Below are 17,861 nucleotides of genomic sequence, written 5' to 3'. Positions count from 1 at the left end.
GGTGTGGATTTCTGCACTGAAAGGGCACAGCACATGCACCAAATGCCCCAGTGGATCTAAAAAGACCCATGTTACAACAAGGTGCAACTTCAGACCAGTGGGGTTCAAGGAAAGTTCCTCAAGTTTCCAAATAATAGGTCACATGCAAAGGATCAGAAGTCAGACCGCACCAGACTCAAACCTGGCATCTGAGAAACAGGAGACCCAGCACGGGCATCAGGGAAGGGACGTCACAGGGGGACAAACTGAGTTGTGTGTCTGAACCCAGAGAAAGCAGGCAGTGTTCAGATGGTTCAGAATAAATTAGCAGGAGGCAGAGTCAACTCAACCAACAGAAACACAAGCCACTGATTAACGACAGACACAACATGCCTGTAGATGACACGGTTCAGCTTGAAAATGCACACATGATCTGATCTAAACAAAATGGGAGCCAGTCAACGGGGCTGAGGAAGGGCGTCTGTGCCTCTCCGAGTGCCTGGTTCCCCCAGGGGGAAGTCATGAGTGTGAAGAACCAAAACCAAAACCAAAGAAAGCAAATCAAGAAACAGCCAAACAGCAGCATGCTCTTCTCAAAGGCCGCGGTAAATGCCGGAAGAAACAGTGGGAAGCACTGATCCACCTGCAGGACTCGGGCAGAAAAGCTGATTCTGTGTCCGCTTCACAGTTCTATGGAAGAACCACAGTTCTATGGAAGAATACAGTTCTATGGAAGAACCAAAAACGTGGTATGATTTTGCTTTGATAAAAATAAAGGAGAGCAGGTGAAGAGCCCTAGGAGGGCGCCGTGCCACCGAACCTGAACCAGCATGTGGCAGATGTCCACGTGTCCAGCCTCCGCCGCAGCGTGCAATGGGGAGCGCTTATTCTGGTGCTCCATTTTGAAGTTGGGGTCAATTCCGTCCACTGTGAACAAACACAGTTTTATTAATGATTTCAGATGTAGCCACAGACTCCAGCTCAGGACTGTCACGATGGCTGGCAAGCACTCACAAACGACCAGCTTCCACACAAACAGCCACCTCGAGCCACGCCACAACCCGCCCACAGCACCATCCTCTGGACTTGAGAATTGAGTGTGCTAGTCTCCTGTGGAATCGCACAGGCAGGTCCCTCTGTCAGAACTAACTCGGCAAGGCACGCTCTTCCCTTTACCGCCCTGCTCAAACTCTGAGGTTCCTTCTATATTTCCATGCGTACTGGCCACGGCCGCCCCAGGCCCTATGAGGCAGCTGACCAGGGCAGACATACCCTAGGGGAGCAAGCAAGGCCGGGGACAGAGGCCTGAGCATCGGTCAGTTCCCAGGAGGTCTGAGGGGACAGTGAGCAATGGAGCAGTGAGGTGACCTTATTGTCATGTGAAGTCTGTGACGAAAACGATTAAAAAACTGCTGGTCAACATAAATAAACCTTTTTTTAAGAGCAAATGGTTTCGCTTCTTTTTACTTGACGTACTGTCCAGTAAAGGGCTTCTTAATCATCCTTTTCAACCCAGAGACGTTGAACGTCAGAGAAATCAAGCCTAGAGCTGTGAGCTCAGAGACCAGATGATCACTGGGAAGGCTCTATCTACTCTATCTAACAAGCACGCTTTTGGGTATTAGAAATCTAATGCAATCGGTTTGCCTGTTATAAAATACCTATAGCCGAAGCCTACTTTGTCCACACCACAGCTGCTGTGATCAGCACAGGTGAGACATCAGCTGCCGTCATCACCACACATCTCAGCAGGGCCCCAACTCCCTAGTTTTGCTTTTCCTTAATCTACGTTTCTGCTTGATTTAATAATCGCATTCCTAATTCCTTTTTAAAGATTAGAACTTCGTAAAGAATAGTTCTACCATCCTGCATAACGGAATATGAATACCATAAAAAGCCTCAACACCAGTGGGCAACCTCTTCGCACTCATCAGAGAACTCAGAGACACAGAAACAGAAAAACAAAATGAGACCAGCCTTCTGAGGAAGGGGTAACAACGGCTCTCGGCTTCTTTCAGTGCCACAAGGCTGGTCGCGTGTGCCCGGGTGGCAGGAAGGCACTTACCCAGCATGAGGAGCACCTTCTGAAGCTCCCCTTGCCTGGCGGAGAAGTACAGCTGCTTTGGGTGGAAGCGAAGCTTCTTGGGTCTGTGGGAAGCACAGGACAACAGTTGGGTCAGCATAGGGCTCCGCGTCCCACACGTGAAGCTGAAGGCTGGAAGGCCCAGGGGATGTCTACCCACCAGCCCCACAAGCTCAAGTGCAAACCCACCAGTCTTGAGATATCTCATGGTAAAAGCTGTAGAACAAGAAACTGCCTTCCCAGTCACTGCAGGAGAACGCTATACACTGTGAGGACTTTACACAACACGACAACAGAACCAGCGCAGGATGCAGGGGAACAGGGTCACGGAGGGCCCCAAGGACCTCATCTATGCTCAGCACAGCCAAGACCAGCCCCAGCCAGGATGAGCCCACACAGCGTGGTCATGAGTGAGGGCACAGCTCGCACTACAGAAGATGCCCGGGGCAGTGAGAGCTGTCAACACTGGCACTTTTGCTTTGAAACCTTAACTCGATGACTAAGCTGATAACTGATACGGTTTAGACCTGTGTCCCTCCCACACCTCATGTTGAAATGTGACCTCCAGTGTTGGAGGTGAGACCTGGAAGGAGGTGACTGGATCCTGGAGGCAGATCTCTCATTAATGGCTTCGCGTCATCCCTCCCCCTGGTGATGAGTGAGTTCCTGCTCAGTCAGTTCCCACAAGATCTGGTCACTTAAGAGTCTGGGAGCCTCCCCTTCTCTGTCTCTTGCTACTGCTCCTGCTTTGCCTTCCACCATGACTGTAGCTTCCTGAGGCCTCCCAAGGAGCAGATGCCAGCACCATGCCTCCTGTACAGTCTGGAGAACCATGAGCCAATTAAGCCTCTTTTCTTTATAAATTATCCAGCCCTGGGCATTTCTTTATATTGACACAAAAGCAGACTAACGCAATCACCAAGGGATGGGGGAGAAAGTGGGGGTTGGGAACAGTCTGGGGTCTGGTCAGTGAGCAGGGTCTGTGGGCATCGGCAGACGGCACCGTCACTTCAGGAACAGGCTCAGAGGTGAGGCTGGAGGCAGACAGAGGGGAGCTCCAGGGAGGAGGCCAACACAAGCCTCAGTGCCACAGTCTGGTCTGCCTCCCTGGGGGGGCAATGCTGAGAGAAGGATGAGGAGGGCTGGTCTGCCTCCCGGTGGGGGGGCAATGCTGAGAGAAGGATGAGGAGGGCTGGTCTGCCTCCCGGTGGGGGGGCAATGCTGAGAGAAGGATGAGGAGGGCTGGTCTGCCTCCCTGGGGGGGCAATGCTGAGATGAGGATGAGGAGGGCTGGTCTGCCTCTCAGTGGGGGGGCAATGCTGAGATGAGGATAAGGAGGGCTGGTCTGCCTCTCGGTGGGGGGGCAATGCTGAGATGAGGATGAGGAGGGCTGGTCTGCCTCCCTGGGGGGGCAATGCTGAGATGAGGATGAGGAGGGCTGGTCTGCCTCCCGGTGGGGGGGCAATGCTGAGAGAAGGATGAGGAGGGCTGGTCTGCCTCTCGGTGGGGGGGCAATGCTGAGATGAGGATGAGGAGGGCTGGTCTGCCTCTCGGTGGGGGGGCAATGCGGAGATGAGGATGAGGACGGCTGGTCTGCCTCCCTGGGGGGGCAATGCTGAGATGAGGATGAGGAGGGCTGGTCTGCTTCCCTGGGGGGGCAATGCTGAGATGAGGATGAGGAGGGCTGGTCTGCCTCCCTGGGGGGGCAATGCTGAGATGAGGATGAGGAGGGCTGGTCTGCCTCCCGGTGGGGGGGCAATGCTGAGATGAGGATGAGGAGGGCTGGTCTGCCTCTCGGTGGTGGGGCAATGCTGAGAGGAGGATGAGGAGGGCTGGTCTGTCTCTCGGTGGTGGGGCAATGCTGAGAGGAGGATGAGGAGGGCTGGTCTGCCTCCCGGTGGGGGGGCAATGCTGAGATGAGGATGAGGAGGGCTGGTCTGCCTCCCGGTGGGGGGGCAATGCTGAGAGGAGGATGAGGAGGGCTGGTCTGCCTCCCGGTGGGGGGGCAATGCTGAGAGGAGGATGAGGAGGGCTGGTCTGCCTCCCGGTGGGGGGGCAATGCTGAGAGGAGGATGAGGAGGGCTGGTCTGCCTCTCGGTGGGGGGGCAATGCTGAGAGGAGGATGAGGGGGGCTGGTCTGCCTCCCGGTGGGGGGGCAATGCTGAGAGGAGGATGAGGAGGCCTGGTCTGCCTCCCGGTGGGGGGGCAATGCTGAGAGGAGGATGAGGAGGGCTGGTCTGCCTCTCGGTGGGGGGGCAATGCTGAGATGAGGATGAGGAGGGCTGGTCTGCCTCTCGGTGGGGGGGCAATGCGGAGATGAGGATGAGGACGGCTGGTCTGCCTCCCTGGGGGGGCAATGCTGAGATGAGGATGAGGAGGGCTGGTCTGCTTCCCTGGGGGGGCAATGCTGAGATGAGGATGAGGAGGGCTGGTCTGCCTCCCTGGGGGGGCAATGCTGAGATGAGGATGAGGAGGGCTGGTCTGCCTCCCGGTGGGGGGGCAATGCTGAGATGAGGATGAGGAGGGCTGGTCTGCCTCTCGGTGGTGGGGCAATGCTGAGAGGAGGATGAGGAGGGCTGGTCTGTCTCTCGGTGGTGGGGCAATGCTGAGAGGAGGATGAGGAGGGCTGGTCTGCCTCCCGGTGGGGGGGCAATGCTGAGATGAGGATGAGGAGGGCTGGTCTGCCTCCCGGTGGGGGGGCAATGCTGAGAGGAGGATGAGGAGGGCTGGTCTGCCTCCCGGTGGGGGGGCAATGCTGAGAGGAGGATGAGGAGGGCTGGTCTGCCTCCCGGTGGGGGGGCAATGCTGAGAGGAGGATGAGGAGGGCTGGTCTGCCTCTCGGTGGGGGGGCAATGCTGAGAGGAGGATGAGGGGGGCTGGTCTGCCTCCCGGTGGGGGGGCAATGCTGAGAGGAGGATGAGGAGGCCTGGTCTGCCTCCCGGTGGGGGGGCAATGCTGAGAGGAGGATGAGGAGGGCTGGTCTGCCTCCCGGTGGGGGGGCAATGCTGAGAGGAGGATGAGGAGGGCTGGTCTGCCTCTCGGTGGGGGGGCAATGCTGAGATGAGGATGAGGAGGGGCTGGTCTGCCTCCCGGTGGGGGGGCAATGCTGAGAGGAGGATGAGGGCGGTTGGGTTTTTGCGAGCTGTCAGGAAAGCCTGGAGGGCCCCTTGGCCCGACCCTTGCATTGCACAGATGTGGTGGGGCCTGGGAGGAAAATGGTGCCAAGGCAGCAGAAGTAGTGTCTGCTCTCATGACCTAAGGGCAGTTCAGGGTCAACAGCAACCAGGAAATGTCTGTCAAAGCTCACCAAGACTACCTCCTCACTTAGGACTTCAAAGGTGTCACATGTTGCTCTTAATATAATGCAGAGAATAGTAATTTGCAATGATTTCCCAAAATAGTGTGAAAATATACAAATTATTCTAATAAACAGCATTGATCAAAAAGCTGAAAAGTGCTAAAATGACGCCATGGGGAAAAACACGGGGTGCAGATTAAAACAGGCCCCGAGACATCTCTGCAGTCACACATCAGGTCTTACTTTTCCGAGTCGAGGGCGATGAGGGCACTCTCCAAGGTTTCCTTCCCTGGTCCCTGGGAAAGGCCAGGGGTTGGCCTCCCGAGCCCAGCAGGTCCCGTTGGATCAAAGCCGTCGGGCATGTGGGAGGCTGTACCCTGCAGCTTGTCGTCCTCCGAGAGTGGTGGCCCAGCAGCACTTCAGTGGGAGGAAATCGGGGAAACGTTTATGAAAACATGAAACATGGCCTATTCCGACTCTGACCGCCCCAGTGCGCTGTTTTCTAAGTGAGAGTTGCGGATTTGCTTACTGTCCACTGAGTCCCTGGATGCAATGGTTCAGGATTCAGAACCAAATTTCCTGAGAATACTAGAGTAGCTTTTCCTAGACTTCCAGGCAGCGGGTTCAAAATCACTCTCATGAATGAGCTTCAAGCTGAATCTATCAAGTCCACTGCCCACCCCAAGAAAAGGAAATCCCACTGGAATTTTGATTCAAAGTGCATTAAATGTACAGGTTAATAGGAAGGAATCACCTTAACATGTCCACAATTTGAGTCTCTTTTAAAAATCTTCAAGGAAGTTTTCGTTTTGTTTATATTAGTGTCACATTTAAGTTCTTTTGTTCTGCTGGGTAGTAACAGATTTTGTTGCTGTTTTGAAAGGATCTCTTTCGTAATTTTATTCTCAGGTAGGAAACTTCTGGTAAGGAAGAAGGCAAGTGGCTTCTACCTCTTCTTATCAGATCCTCTTACTGACTCTTGAGCTCTAAAAACTTTTCAGCTGTTTCTACTGGACTCTTTCGGAAGCCAATTATATCTGTCTAATATGAATACTTCTAATTCTTTGATACTTTTTTTGTCTTCAGCTAAGGCCTTCAAACCTCAATGCCACAGAACTCAGTCACAGACTGCAGCGGCTACCACTCCTCTATCGCCTGTGTACCAACAGGACTGTGCCGGCAACAGAAACACCACAGGGCTACATCAATGGGGGTGCTGTGAAAACCAGTTCAAAACAGGCAAATGGATCTACATAACCAAACTGAAAGAGAGTGACGTATGTACAAATGGCAATAAATGACTTTCAGTGTCTTAATGTCAGAAATCACCATGAGCATCAGTATCAGCTCAGAGACTTCTGGAAAAAACAGCAGAAAGCAATAATGTTAAAATAACAACTGAAACCTTTTCAGGTGAACGACTGGAGAGCCCAGCCAGAGCCTGTGCCAGGTACCTGCCCGTTGTGGTGTCGGCCCTGCCCTCCAGGGCTGAGCCCTTCTCCTGCCCGGGGACTGGTGTCACGGTAGAGGTGGTGTCTGCTTTAGCTATCGTCACCTCTTTGGCCTTGGAGCTCTCCTCCCCACAGTGGGGACAATAGCTGGCGTTATTGACTCGAGAGGCACAGTCTTTGTGGAAACGGTGAGAGATGCTGCTCTCGGGCTGACACTCCATAAAATTACCCTAAAAACGGGAGGACAACAAAAATTTTTTGTTTTAATTGGGGTTAGTATTTGGAAAAATAAAGTACTACTAAACTGGCACCGCATCCCACATTGGGCGGTCTGCAGAGTGAGCCATGGGTCGGGGTGGGGTCCAGTCTTGGCCCCAGGCATCGTTAAGAAGGAGGAACGATGCTTCCCGTGGTGCTCTCGCCCCACAGAGAGGACACTGAAGCCAGACAGAGGTCACTTGGCTGCCTCCGACCCACCCAGGCCCAGGAAAGCTGAGGCTGCCCACAAAGAGAAGGCCTAAAGAAGGACCCAGAAGGCCCCTATTCTGAAGGGCAGATAGGGACAGGGCCAGACAACAGAACCTCAGGGCACAGCATCAGGCAGCTGGAGCTGCCCCCGTGCCCGGCAGTGCAGCAGATGTGGTTTGGCAACCCAGGTGAGCCTCGGGGAGGGGCACACAGCCATAAGAACAGCATTTTCTTGCAGAAAGTCAGAGATAAACAGATGTAGCAGAAGCAGAAAAACGATGTTTGAAGATGGGGACGACATGCAAGGTGTGAAGTCCAAAGAAAAGCCCTTAAAAGTGGAAGCTCTTGGCCCAGGTTCACAAAGGGGCAGCAGGGCATCTCTGGGTGCCTGAAGCTCACACCCAAACATACACACACACACAGACACACACAGACAGACGCTGACAGGCAGAGGCTCACATAGGTGTGCACACGCGCACACACACACACACTCACACCCTACATGCACAAGGATGCCCACACAAGGGAGCTCCGTAGGGAAGCAGCCCATTCTCAGGGGGCCCTGGGCCCGGCTGAGCACAGATGTTTGACAGTGAAGTCGCTGATGACCCAAGATGCCAGCAGAAACAGCCCAGGGCACAGCAGGGTGGTGCTGCCTCTGCCGGGAGCTGCGTGCTCTGTACACCCTCGTCATGGGGGGTGAACATCCTCAGTACAGCTTCCACCTGGAGTCTTCAGTGCGTCACAAGCCCCTCACCACTGCTCTCGAGCCCCAGGGCCTTAGACACCTTCACCCCCCTCCAGCCTGGAAGTCCAGGTCACACCGTCCTAGTCATCTCCAAAAGCGGCTTGCAGGCGGGAGGAGAGAAATGGGAGTTGGGGGTGAAAGTGTCTAAGGCACTGGGGCTCGAGAGCGGTGGTGAGGGCCTTATGACACACTGGAGACCTCCAGACAGGCACCAGACCTGGGCCAAGCTGCTGGACGACCCGACAGCAGATGGACACAGGACAGGAACCAGCACCAGCAAGCAGACAGCAAGCCTGTGGAGGACACAGAGGCCGCCCGACTGGGCTCTTACCGCTGTGCAGAAGTAGCCACAGCCGGGACAGCACTGGTGCTTCACCATGCGGCCCCGGTGGTCTTCACACAGCACAAGGAGCGGGGCCTTGTTGGATGGGCGCATCAGCTCATACTTGACCACGCTGTTTGTGCACCGGCCCAACTGCAATCAGACAAGACTGGTGGTCAGTGTCAGAGTCACGAGAGGCCAGCGTTCCCTCCATCAGGCGCTGGGCAGTGCAGGCACAGAGGAGCTGCTCAGCAGGTGTGAGCGGACTGAGCCAAGCGCTGCAAGGCCAGCTTGGCTTTGTGGGTACCTGCTATACGTCTGCCAGCACCGGGGACACACAGGGAGCCCAGAGACGGAGAAGCCCACCATCTGCACAACCAGCAGATCCAGGTGGCCAGGCGCGCCCACTCCCACCAGATCCAGGGGGCCGGGCGCGCCCACTCCCACCAGATCCGGGGGGCTGGGCGTGCCCACTCCCACCAGATCCGGGGGGCCGGGCGCGACTACTCCCACCAGATCCGGGGGCCAGGCATGACCACATCCACTCATATGTGCCTATCAGAGGGCCAGCTGCTCAACTCTGGCAGAAGTCAAGGAAGATTCTGAGGTGAGAGGGGCTCTGGGCTGGTATCAAGGAAACATGGACATACACCTGGCAGGAGAGTCCAGGCCATCACAGGCCAGCAGTGGGCAACGGCATAATGAATCTATGGGAGCCCCAAGGATTCCGGGGCAGCCAGAGGAACCTGCACACAGGGCAAGGGGCAGAACACAGAGTCCGGGGCCTGCCTGGGGGACATGGTCAGTGGAGGGCTCTGAGAGGACCAGGACTTGAAGGCGCCTGTGAAGGTGAAAGCACTAAGGGCACCCAGGATGACAGGCACCCTGGAGCGCACCAGACAAAGCCTTACTGGTTTGCTATGGAGAGTTCTCTGACAGCCAGTAAGAAAACAAGAAGTAGGCCCCCAAAAAATAAGCAAAGAATTGAGTGACAATTCACAAAAGAAGAACTACAAATGCCCCCAAAGGAAATTACACAAAGAAATTCAACGTAAAAAGCCTCTGACATTCTTCCCATTTGGTCATTTGGTCTGGCACACTGCAAAGCTGGTGTCTGTGGGGTCTGCAGAGACGACATACCATCACTGTGAGTTCTGTCCCAACTTCATGGCAAGCAACTCGGAGACATGAATCAAAAAGCTTGCAAATACATCATCTTTTTTTAAGACTCCACTTGAAGACATAATTAAGTGCACAAACATGTATCTAGAAGGACCTAGCTTTTGCAGCAACAGAAAAGTAGGAGCAACCAACCTGTCTACCTGCAAAAGAGTGGCTGCAGGGCACGCCCGGGTGGCATAAATCATCTACCCTGAAGCCAGCAAGAGACTTCCCAATGCCCAAATGAGGCTGTATTAGAATCATCTGGGAGATTTTTTAAAAGACAGTCTGCACACCACCCCATACCTATGGAACAGGACCTGAAAGGCGTAGAACCAGGGCACGTACGTCCTGAAAAAGTGCCCCCTCCACACCACCACCACCAAGTGCGTCTGCGTGAATCCCTGGTTCAGGACCAGCGGCTGCAGAGCACTTGTAGCTACTGACTTTGAAAAATGTTTACATTAAAGGAAAAACAAGTTATTTTCAAAAATTCAATGTGGTTATACACACAGAAGTCTGGGAGGACATACAAAAATACTAAGAATGATTCCCTCAGTTTTGGAATAACAAGTGATTTGTACTTTCTTCTTCATGCATGTATGTAGTATCTGGATTATTTTACAATCAGCATGCATTATTTATACGATCATAAAAATCGATAACGCTATATGTTTCTGGCTCTGTGCTGTGTAACAAGGAAACAGAGAAGGGAGTTGTGGGGTCGGGGGTCCAGGTAGAATGGCAGGAGAATGTAAGGAAGGAGATGTTCTGGGAAGGATATGTCAAATAAATGACAATGGGATACAGTTAGGGTTGAGAAAAAAGAGATAAAACAAATAATCCTTTAACAAGGTGGGAAAAACACAGAGGCATTAGGGGTAGTCAACCGCCATGGGTGGGAGGGGCGCCCCAGGTATGCCAGGGCAGGGCACAGATTCACCGGCTGCTGACCGGACCCTGAAGGAGGGACCAGAACAAGAAAGGAGCCCACTGAGGGGAGGAGCTGTGCTTTCAGGACAGAAAGCAGCTGAAATAGGCACTGACTTGGCAAAGCAGAGATAACCCAAACCTGCTTGCCTGCAGGTGGGTCCCCACCAGCAGAACCCTGGAAAGGCTAAAGAATCGGGGCCAGCTCCGGAGGCAGGGGCTGAGCTGCTGCAAACACAGAGCAGGCGAGGCGGAGCCTCAGACAAGGCCCACACAGCCAGCCGCCCCACCTGGCACAGGTGAGGGGTCACCCTCTGCAGAGGTGGCCACAGAGCTCACTCTCCACACAAGCCCACCGCTACAAAAGGGTTTCCTGCTTTTTCTTTTCTTTCTTTTTTTTTTTTTTTAGTGTCTCACTGTTTTATTATTCTGTTAAGAAAACTTTCAAAAATAGAGACAAAAGTGAAATGTATCCCCATGTGCCCGTGCCTTATTTCAAAAATTACCAGTATTTTCCCTTCTCGTTCAAGCCATCCCCTAAATCTTTTGTGCTTGGAGGGGTGTGCTGGAATATATAACAAAGTACCTAGGGGTAAAATGATGCCATTTTAGCCATAAATAACTCCATATGCATTGCTAACAAATCATACTCCATATAACCTTAGAACCATTATACCGCGGAACACAGGTACCACTTTCTCAGAGCCATTTAATACCCAGTGCCCACAGGCTCTGCAGGGTGGGCTTATTAGGACACAGCGGGGTGTGCAGCTGTCCTGGGCTGGCCTTTCATTGGCTGTGGGAATGCCCTCCCTTCCTTCCTCTTCCTTGGATCTGGTTTAAACCAGACATGTCAGGGTCACCTGTGACTCATCCCAGCTGTTCTGCAGTGCAGTTCGGGTCTGCAGATGGGGACCCTCCCTTCCTGCCCAGCGGCACCCTCTCTGCCCCTCGCTGCCCAAGCAAACATGAACAAAGTCCAAAGGTGGGAACAGCATTGCTGCAGCCAAAGCACCCCAGCACCCCCGTTTCCTTGGTAAGACCATGTCGTCCAGCAGGTGCTTGTGTGTGGTGAGCTAAGACAAAAACAGGGACTAAAGCCAACCAGCCAAGACCAGGACTCTGAGGAGCACCGAGATGTGCAGACAGAGAAGAGTTCTCAGGAGACACTAGCACGATTATGCTCAAAGACATGGGAGATAAACAGGTACAATGACTCACAGCTGTAAACCCGAGGTGGGAAGATCACCCGAGGTCAGGAGTTTGAGACCAGCCTGGCCAACATAGGGAAATTCCGTCTCTACTAAAATGCAAGAAAACTAGCCGGGCGTGGTGGTGAGCACCTGTAATCCCAGCTACTCAGGAGGGTGAGGCACCAGAACCACGTGAACCCGGGAGGTGGAGGCTGCAGTGAGCAGAGATTGCACCACGGCACTCCCGCCTGGGCGAAAGAATGAGTCTCCATCTCAAAAAAAAAAAAAAAAGACATGGAAGATGGAGACAGCCTGAGGGGAGAACTGGAAGGCCACAGTGTCCGTGACATGAGAGAGACCATTTCAGAATTCAAAGGCTCAAAACAGTTATCTTCTGAGCAACGTGTCTTAAGAACTAAAGGTTATGTACCACCAAGATAAGAGTAAAGCGAAGATACGTGATCCACCAATTGGTGTCTGAGGATACAAACGTGCAATTCCATCAGCTTGGGAATGGGTTTATAACAAGTACACAGAAACCAAAAAATAAATAGGGAGGCAATGATTAGCTCTAAGGAAAACAAAGAAAACAAAGTCACTCAAGAACGGAAAGGCAATCCAGGCAGCCGTGAGTGCCTCCCCCAGCAGGACACAGCCTGGAGGCTGCAGCCCCCGGGAGTGAGCCCCGCTGCTCGCTCTTCTCCTTGGTTGGCTCCTGGTGCTCACAGGAGGCAGGGAAGGTGGAGACCAGGGGAAGCCTCCTCGGTGTGAGGCCTACATGGATCCTTGTCTTGCTGAACAAGGGGGCTGGCTGGGAGGGAAAGTGCACCCTATGGCCGGGAGCACAGGTGACAGAGTTATGGCGGTCACAGATGGGGGAGGTACCTAGTGTCCAACAGAATGCTGCTCAGCACCAAACAATGAGCAGGGCAGCCCCTTCTTCGAACCCCAAAGAATTACTTGGCCCAACACATTAAAAATACTGAGGTTGAAAAGTCTTGCACTAGAGAAATCTGAATCCCCAGTCAAGAGAGAAAAACATCAACAGAAGCACACTCAGAGATGACTGAAATGTTGTACTACAGACCAGGAATTTCAAGAACGTCAGCATAAAACACCAGAAACCAACAGTACCAGAGAGAAATACCTTTGACTGGCTCATAAGTATACTCAACAAGGAAGAACTGGTGCATAATTTTAAAGGCCAAGATAAATTATCTAAAACTAAAATGGAAAGAGAAAAAAAGAGGAGGGCATTGAAGAGCTGTGGGACAACGTCAAACAATCTAACGTTGTGTACAAGGAATCCCAGAAAGAAAAAAAAAAAAAAACCAAGGCTGAAGAAATAAAGTGGGCCGGGCACAGTGACTCACACCTGTAATCCCAGCACTCTGGGAGGCCAAGACGGGCAGATCGCCTGAGCTCAGGAGTTCAACACCAGCCTGGGCAAGATGACAAAACCTTGTCTCTACTAAAAATACAAAAATTAGCCAGGTGTGGTGGCGCAAGTGTGTAGACGCAGCTATTTGTGGGGCCGAGGCAGGAGAATTGCTTGAGCCCAGGAGGTTAAGGCTGCACTGTGTCGTGTTCATGCCACTGAACTCCAGCCTGGGTGACAAAGTAAGACCCTGCCTCAAAAAAAGAAAAAAGGAAGAGAAGAGAAGAGAGAAGAGGCGAGGCGAGGCGAGGCGAGGCGAGGCGAGGCGAGGCGAGGCGAGGCGAGGAGAGGCGAGGCGAGGAGAGGAGAGGCGAGGAGAGGAGAGCTGGCTAAGAACTTCTTAAACATAAAAAGAGGTCAAACCAAAGATCCAAGAAGCTCAGCGAAACAGCGAAACCTAAACAAAATAAACACCAAAAAAGCAAAACAAAACAACAAAACCCATCACACTTAGGCACATCATTTTCAAACTGCTGAAAACCGAAGAAACTACTGGTGGCAGACACAGAAAGAGACATACTGTACGCAAAGGAGCAGAGGCAGGAAGTTCCGCCAGCATCTCATCACACACCATGCAGGCCGCACTGGAGTAGCCTCTCTAAGGGCTGGGGGTGGGGAGCTGCCAACCCAGAATTCTACATTCCTGGAAGTAAGTCTCTTTGAAAAATTAAGGCAAAAGAAGAACTTTTTCAAACAAACAAAAGCTGAGAAAATGTATTTTCAACAGCCTTGTGCCACCAAAAAAAAAGTTATTGGAAAGACTTTAGATACAATATAATAATACCACGAAGACAGAAATTTGGATACAAAGGAATAAAGATCTCTGGATATGTTTAAGATGAAGGTTAAACTATTCTTATGTTTAATCAAACTAAAAAAATACTTAAAGCAAAAATAATAGCCAATATACTGTAGGGTTTTAGCATACGTAAAATTAAAATGCAGAAACAAGATACAAGACAGGATTGGACCACACTGTTGTAAGATTCTTACACTGTATGTTAGTGTGGTATAATGAATTGTTGGAGGGAGACTGATAAATGAAAACGTGCAAATAATAAAGCCAATATTAAAATAAATTGGAATCACAAAAAATTTAAATTCAAAAGAATGCAGAAAAGGGCTGGGCGTGGCACCTCACGCCTGTAATCTCAGCACTTTGGGAGGCCAAGGTGGGCAGATCACCTGAGCTCAGGAGTTCGAGATCAGCCTGGCCAACATGGGAAAACCCTGTCTCTACTAAAAATCCAAAAAATTAGCCAGGCATGGTGGTGGGCACCTGTAATCCCAGTTACTTGGGAGGCTGAGGCAAGAGAATCACTTGAACCTGGGAGACAGAGATTGCAGTGAGCTGAGATCCCGCCACTGTACTCCAACCTGGGAAACAAGAACGAAACTCTGTCTCAAAAAAAAACAAAAAACAAAAAACAAAACAGAAAATGAAGAAAAAAGGAGCAACAGATGGTATAAGTGGAAGAACTATTAAGATGTTAGCCTGCAATCCAGCTATATTAATAATTACATTAAATGGAGATAATCGAAATATATCAACTTAACAAAGGGACTATGATGCAGTCATGTCTCACAAAACATCACAGTGTGTTGTGGGAAACATGTCACTGGGTGATTGCTGTGTTTGAACATCACGGGCTGTACATGCACGAGCCTAAATGGTGTCGCCCACTCCACACTCAGGTTACGGTACCCAACGTTGCTCCTGGCCTACAAACTTGTACAAACACAACTATACTGAATACTGCAGGCAGCTGTAGCACAACAGGAAGTATATGTACATCTAAACATATATGATCACAAAAACTGTGCACTAAAAATACAGAACAGGTTGAACATCCCAAATCCAAACATCTGAAATCCAAAATGTTCCAAAATCCAAAATTTTCTGAGGGCCAATATGACGTTCAACAGAAATGTTCATTGAGGCATTTTGGATATCAACTTTTTTTTTTTTTTTTGAGATGGAGTCTTGCTCTGTCGCCCAGGCTGGAGTGCAGTGGTGAGATCTTGGCCCACTGCAGTCTCCATCTCCCGGGTTCAAGCAATTCTCTTGTCTCAGCCTCCCAAGTAGCTGGGATTACAAGCTCCCGCCACCACACCCCGCTAATTTTTGTATTTTTGGTAGAGACGGGATTTCCCAATGCTGGCCAGGCTGGTTTTGAACTCCTGACCTCAAGCGATCCACCCACCTTAGCCTCCCAAAGTGCTGGGATCACAGGCATGAACCACCAGGCCCAGCTATCAGATTTTTGAATTTGGATGCACAACTGTTAAGTATAATGCAAATATTCCAAAATCCAAAACACTTTTGGTCCCAAGCATTTTGAGTAAGTGATACTCAACCTGTACTGTAACCTTATCAGACCACCTTCAAAGATACAGTCCATTGTTGGCTGAACACTGTTACGCAGTACATGACTATATTAGATAAAAGAGCAAAACCACCAGGCATGGTGGTATCTCCAATCCCAGCTACTCAAGAGGCTGAGGCAGGAGGATCGCTTGAGTGCAGGCATGTGAATCTGCACTGAGCTCTGGCTGCACCTGCACCACTGCACTCCAGCCTGGGCAACAGGGTGGGACACTGTCTCTAGAAAATAAAAGTAGGCTGGGCATGGTGGCTCACACTCACAATCCCAGCATTGTGGGAGGCCAAGGCAGGTGGATAGCTTGAACCCAGGCGTTTGAGACCAGCCTGTGGAACACAGTGAGACACCATCTCAACAAAATAAAAATACAAAAAATTAGCTGGGTGTGGTGTTGCATGCCTGTAGTCCCAGCCACTCGGGAGGCTCAGCTGGGAGAATCACCTGAGTCCCAAAGGTGGAGGCTGCAATGACAGTCACTGCATTCCAGCCTGGGTGTCCAAGTGAGACCCGGTCTTGAAAATTAAAGTAAAATTTTTCTTTATTAAAAGAGTAAATCCAACTACATGCTGTCTACAAGAAAACCACTTTAAATTTAAAGACAGAGACAGACTAAAAGAAAGAGGGCAGAAAATGATGTACCATGCAAACATTAATCAAAAGAAAGCTGAGTAGCGATGTTAATTGTCAGACAGCACAGCCTTTGAAACAAAACAAGTAGTTTCTGTTTTTTTTTGTTTTTGTGACAGGGTCTCCGTCTGTCGCCCAGGTTGGAGAACAGTGGCACGACTGAGGCTCAGTGCAGCTGTCGCCTCCCAGGCTCAAGCAATTCTCCTGCCTCAGCCTCCCAAGTAGCAGGGACTATAGGCGCCACTACCACAAGTGGCTAATTTTTCTATTTTCAGTAGAGATGCTGTTTCCCCATGTTGGCCACAATGGTCTCAAACTCCTGAGCTCAAGCGATTGGCCCGCTTCGGCCTCCCCAACTGCTGACATGACAGGCATAAGCCACCGTGCCTGGCCTGAGACGTGTCTCTCTATAAAACCATTCCAGTGAACAATGAATAATAAATGATAAAATCAGCACCATTTTGAAACCTCCAATGAATAAACAACAAATGCAGGTGTTAAGCATCAGCTGCTGCCAACGTCAGAGAAAGTGAGACAGCCAGGCAGCATGGCTCTTCATTTTGAGCTAAACCCACCCCACACTCCATCTTACAAAGGGGCCAAACTTGTAAGACTGTTTAATTTTTTTTAAGAGATGGGGTTTCGTCATGTTGCCCAGGCTGGTCTTGAACTCCTGGGCTCAAGCAATCCTTCTGCCTCAACCTCCCATTTTACAGACATGAGTCACTGCACCCGGCTTTGGCAGGTTTTGCAAGAAACACAGAGGAACCTGCTGAATTGCAGCCTATGTGTGGGATTCACAGAAACCAAATGATGGGAGCCTCGAAGCTTCCAACGGCCTGGGTTGTTCAACAGATAATATTGCAAGAAAAAAAAGGGGAACAATACAGAAATTGAAGGACAGATGGGCAGTGGTGCTGCAGGTGAAGCTACAAACCGAAAGGGTGAACCTGCCCCCAGAAGTGGGCGCTGTGGGAATCGGGACAGAGGCCACTGGGCGGGGCTGCCGGGGAAGAACCCTAGCAGGGGCAGGCCGGGGGAGGGGTGGAGGGGGAAGGGGTAGAGGGGGAAGGGGTAGAGGGGGGAAGGGGGAGGGGCGGAGGGGGGCGGGGGGGCCAGGGTCAGACTCCCTTCTCCACCTTGGCAGTGTTTACCAGAGCTCAGCTGAAGTAGGTTTGTTCAGCCCAATGTGTGTTTTGTATGGTCTTCAGGATCTACGCTTAATTTAATTTAATTTAATTATTTTGAGTTTTCTATCCAAAAAATAAGTCAGAGCCCAAGGGATCTGTTTAATTTTAAACCAAAAAAAAAAAGCTTACTGCACACTGAATACAGGGAAGACCATGAGTTCTTAAGAACGCTAAGGGAGAAAGGGAGGTGGAGAGGGGCAGAGAGAAGCAAAATCAAGCCCTCTGGATACCACCAGAGGCTGTGAGAGTGCCCATTCATTACTCTGCAAAGACGAGGAGCTATTGATTCTGCCAATCCTGGCTGAAGCTTGTTTCAGACATACCAACCAGCCCTAGCAGATGTGGGGAAGTTCTTCCGTACCAAAGAATTCCAGCCTGCACTTGCAGGAGGAATGACAGAACAGCAAAATCACCATTTTGCAACTTTGAATGAAACAATGGATGCAGGCAGTGGTCACCAAGGACGGTGCAGCCTTCCAGCGGACAGGCAGCCGCCTCAGACACCCAGAGCCTTCTCAGCACCACTCCCAGCACACGAACTTCCACAGCATTCTCGCCAGAATTAAGTCATAAAATAAAAATCTTAGGT

The 17,861-nt window shown here is 51.2% G+C and overlaps 1 protein-coding gene across 9 annotated transcripts in view; it reads right to left on the bottom strand.

Moving 5' to 3' along the window:
* EHMT1 (euchromatic histone lysine methyltransferase 1) overlaps positions 1–17,861 on the bottom strand; it is a 224,485-nt gene that overhangs the window by 52,340 nt on the left and 154,284 nt on the right. For 7 of the 9 annotated variants that reach the window (XM_073022135.1, XM_073022138.1, XM_073022136.1 and 4 more), the window contains 5 exons: positions 8,359–8,502; positions 6,815–7,041; positions 5,604–5,777; positions 2,045–2,127; positions 800–906 (listed from right to left, as the gene is read on the bottom strand). In XM_073022135.1, coding sequence (XP_072878236.1) covers positions 800–906; positions 2,045–2,127; positions 5,604–5,777; positions 6,815–7,041; positions 8,359–8,502 — 735 coding nt within the window. The remainder of the gene's footprint in view (positions 1–799; positions 907–2,044; positions 2,128–5,603; positions 5,778–6,814; positions 7,042–8,358; positions 8,503–17,861) is intronic. The other 2 variants (XM_073022141.1, XM_073022143.1) reach the window with 1 other exon arrangement.

The sequence above is a fragment of the Chlorocebus sabaeus genome, chromosome 12, assembly GCF_047675955.1.
Source record: "Chlorocebus sabaeus isolate Y175 chromosome 12, mChlSab1.0.hap1, whole genome shotgun sequence".
Taxonomy (NCBI): Eukaryota; Metazoa; Chordata; class Mammalia; order Primates; family Cercopithecidae; genus Chlorocebus; species Chlorocebus sabaeus.
The sequence above is the reverse complement of the archived record's forward strand: the minus strand, read 5'-3'. Positions and strand labels throughout refer to the sequence as shown.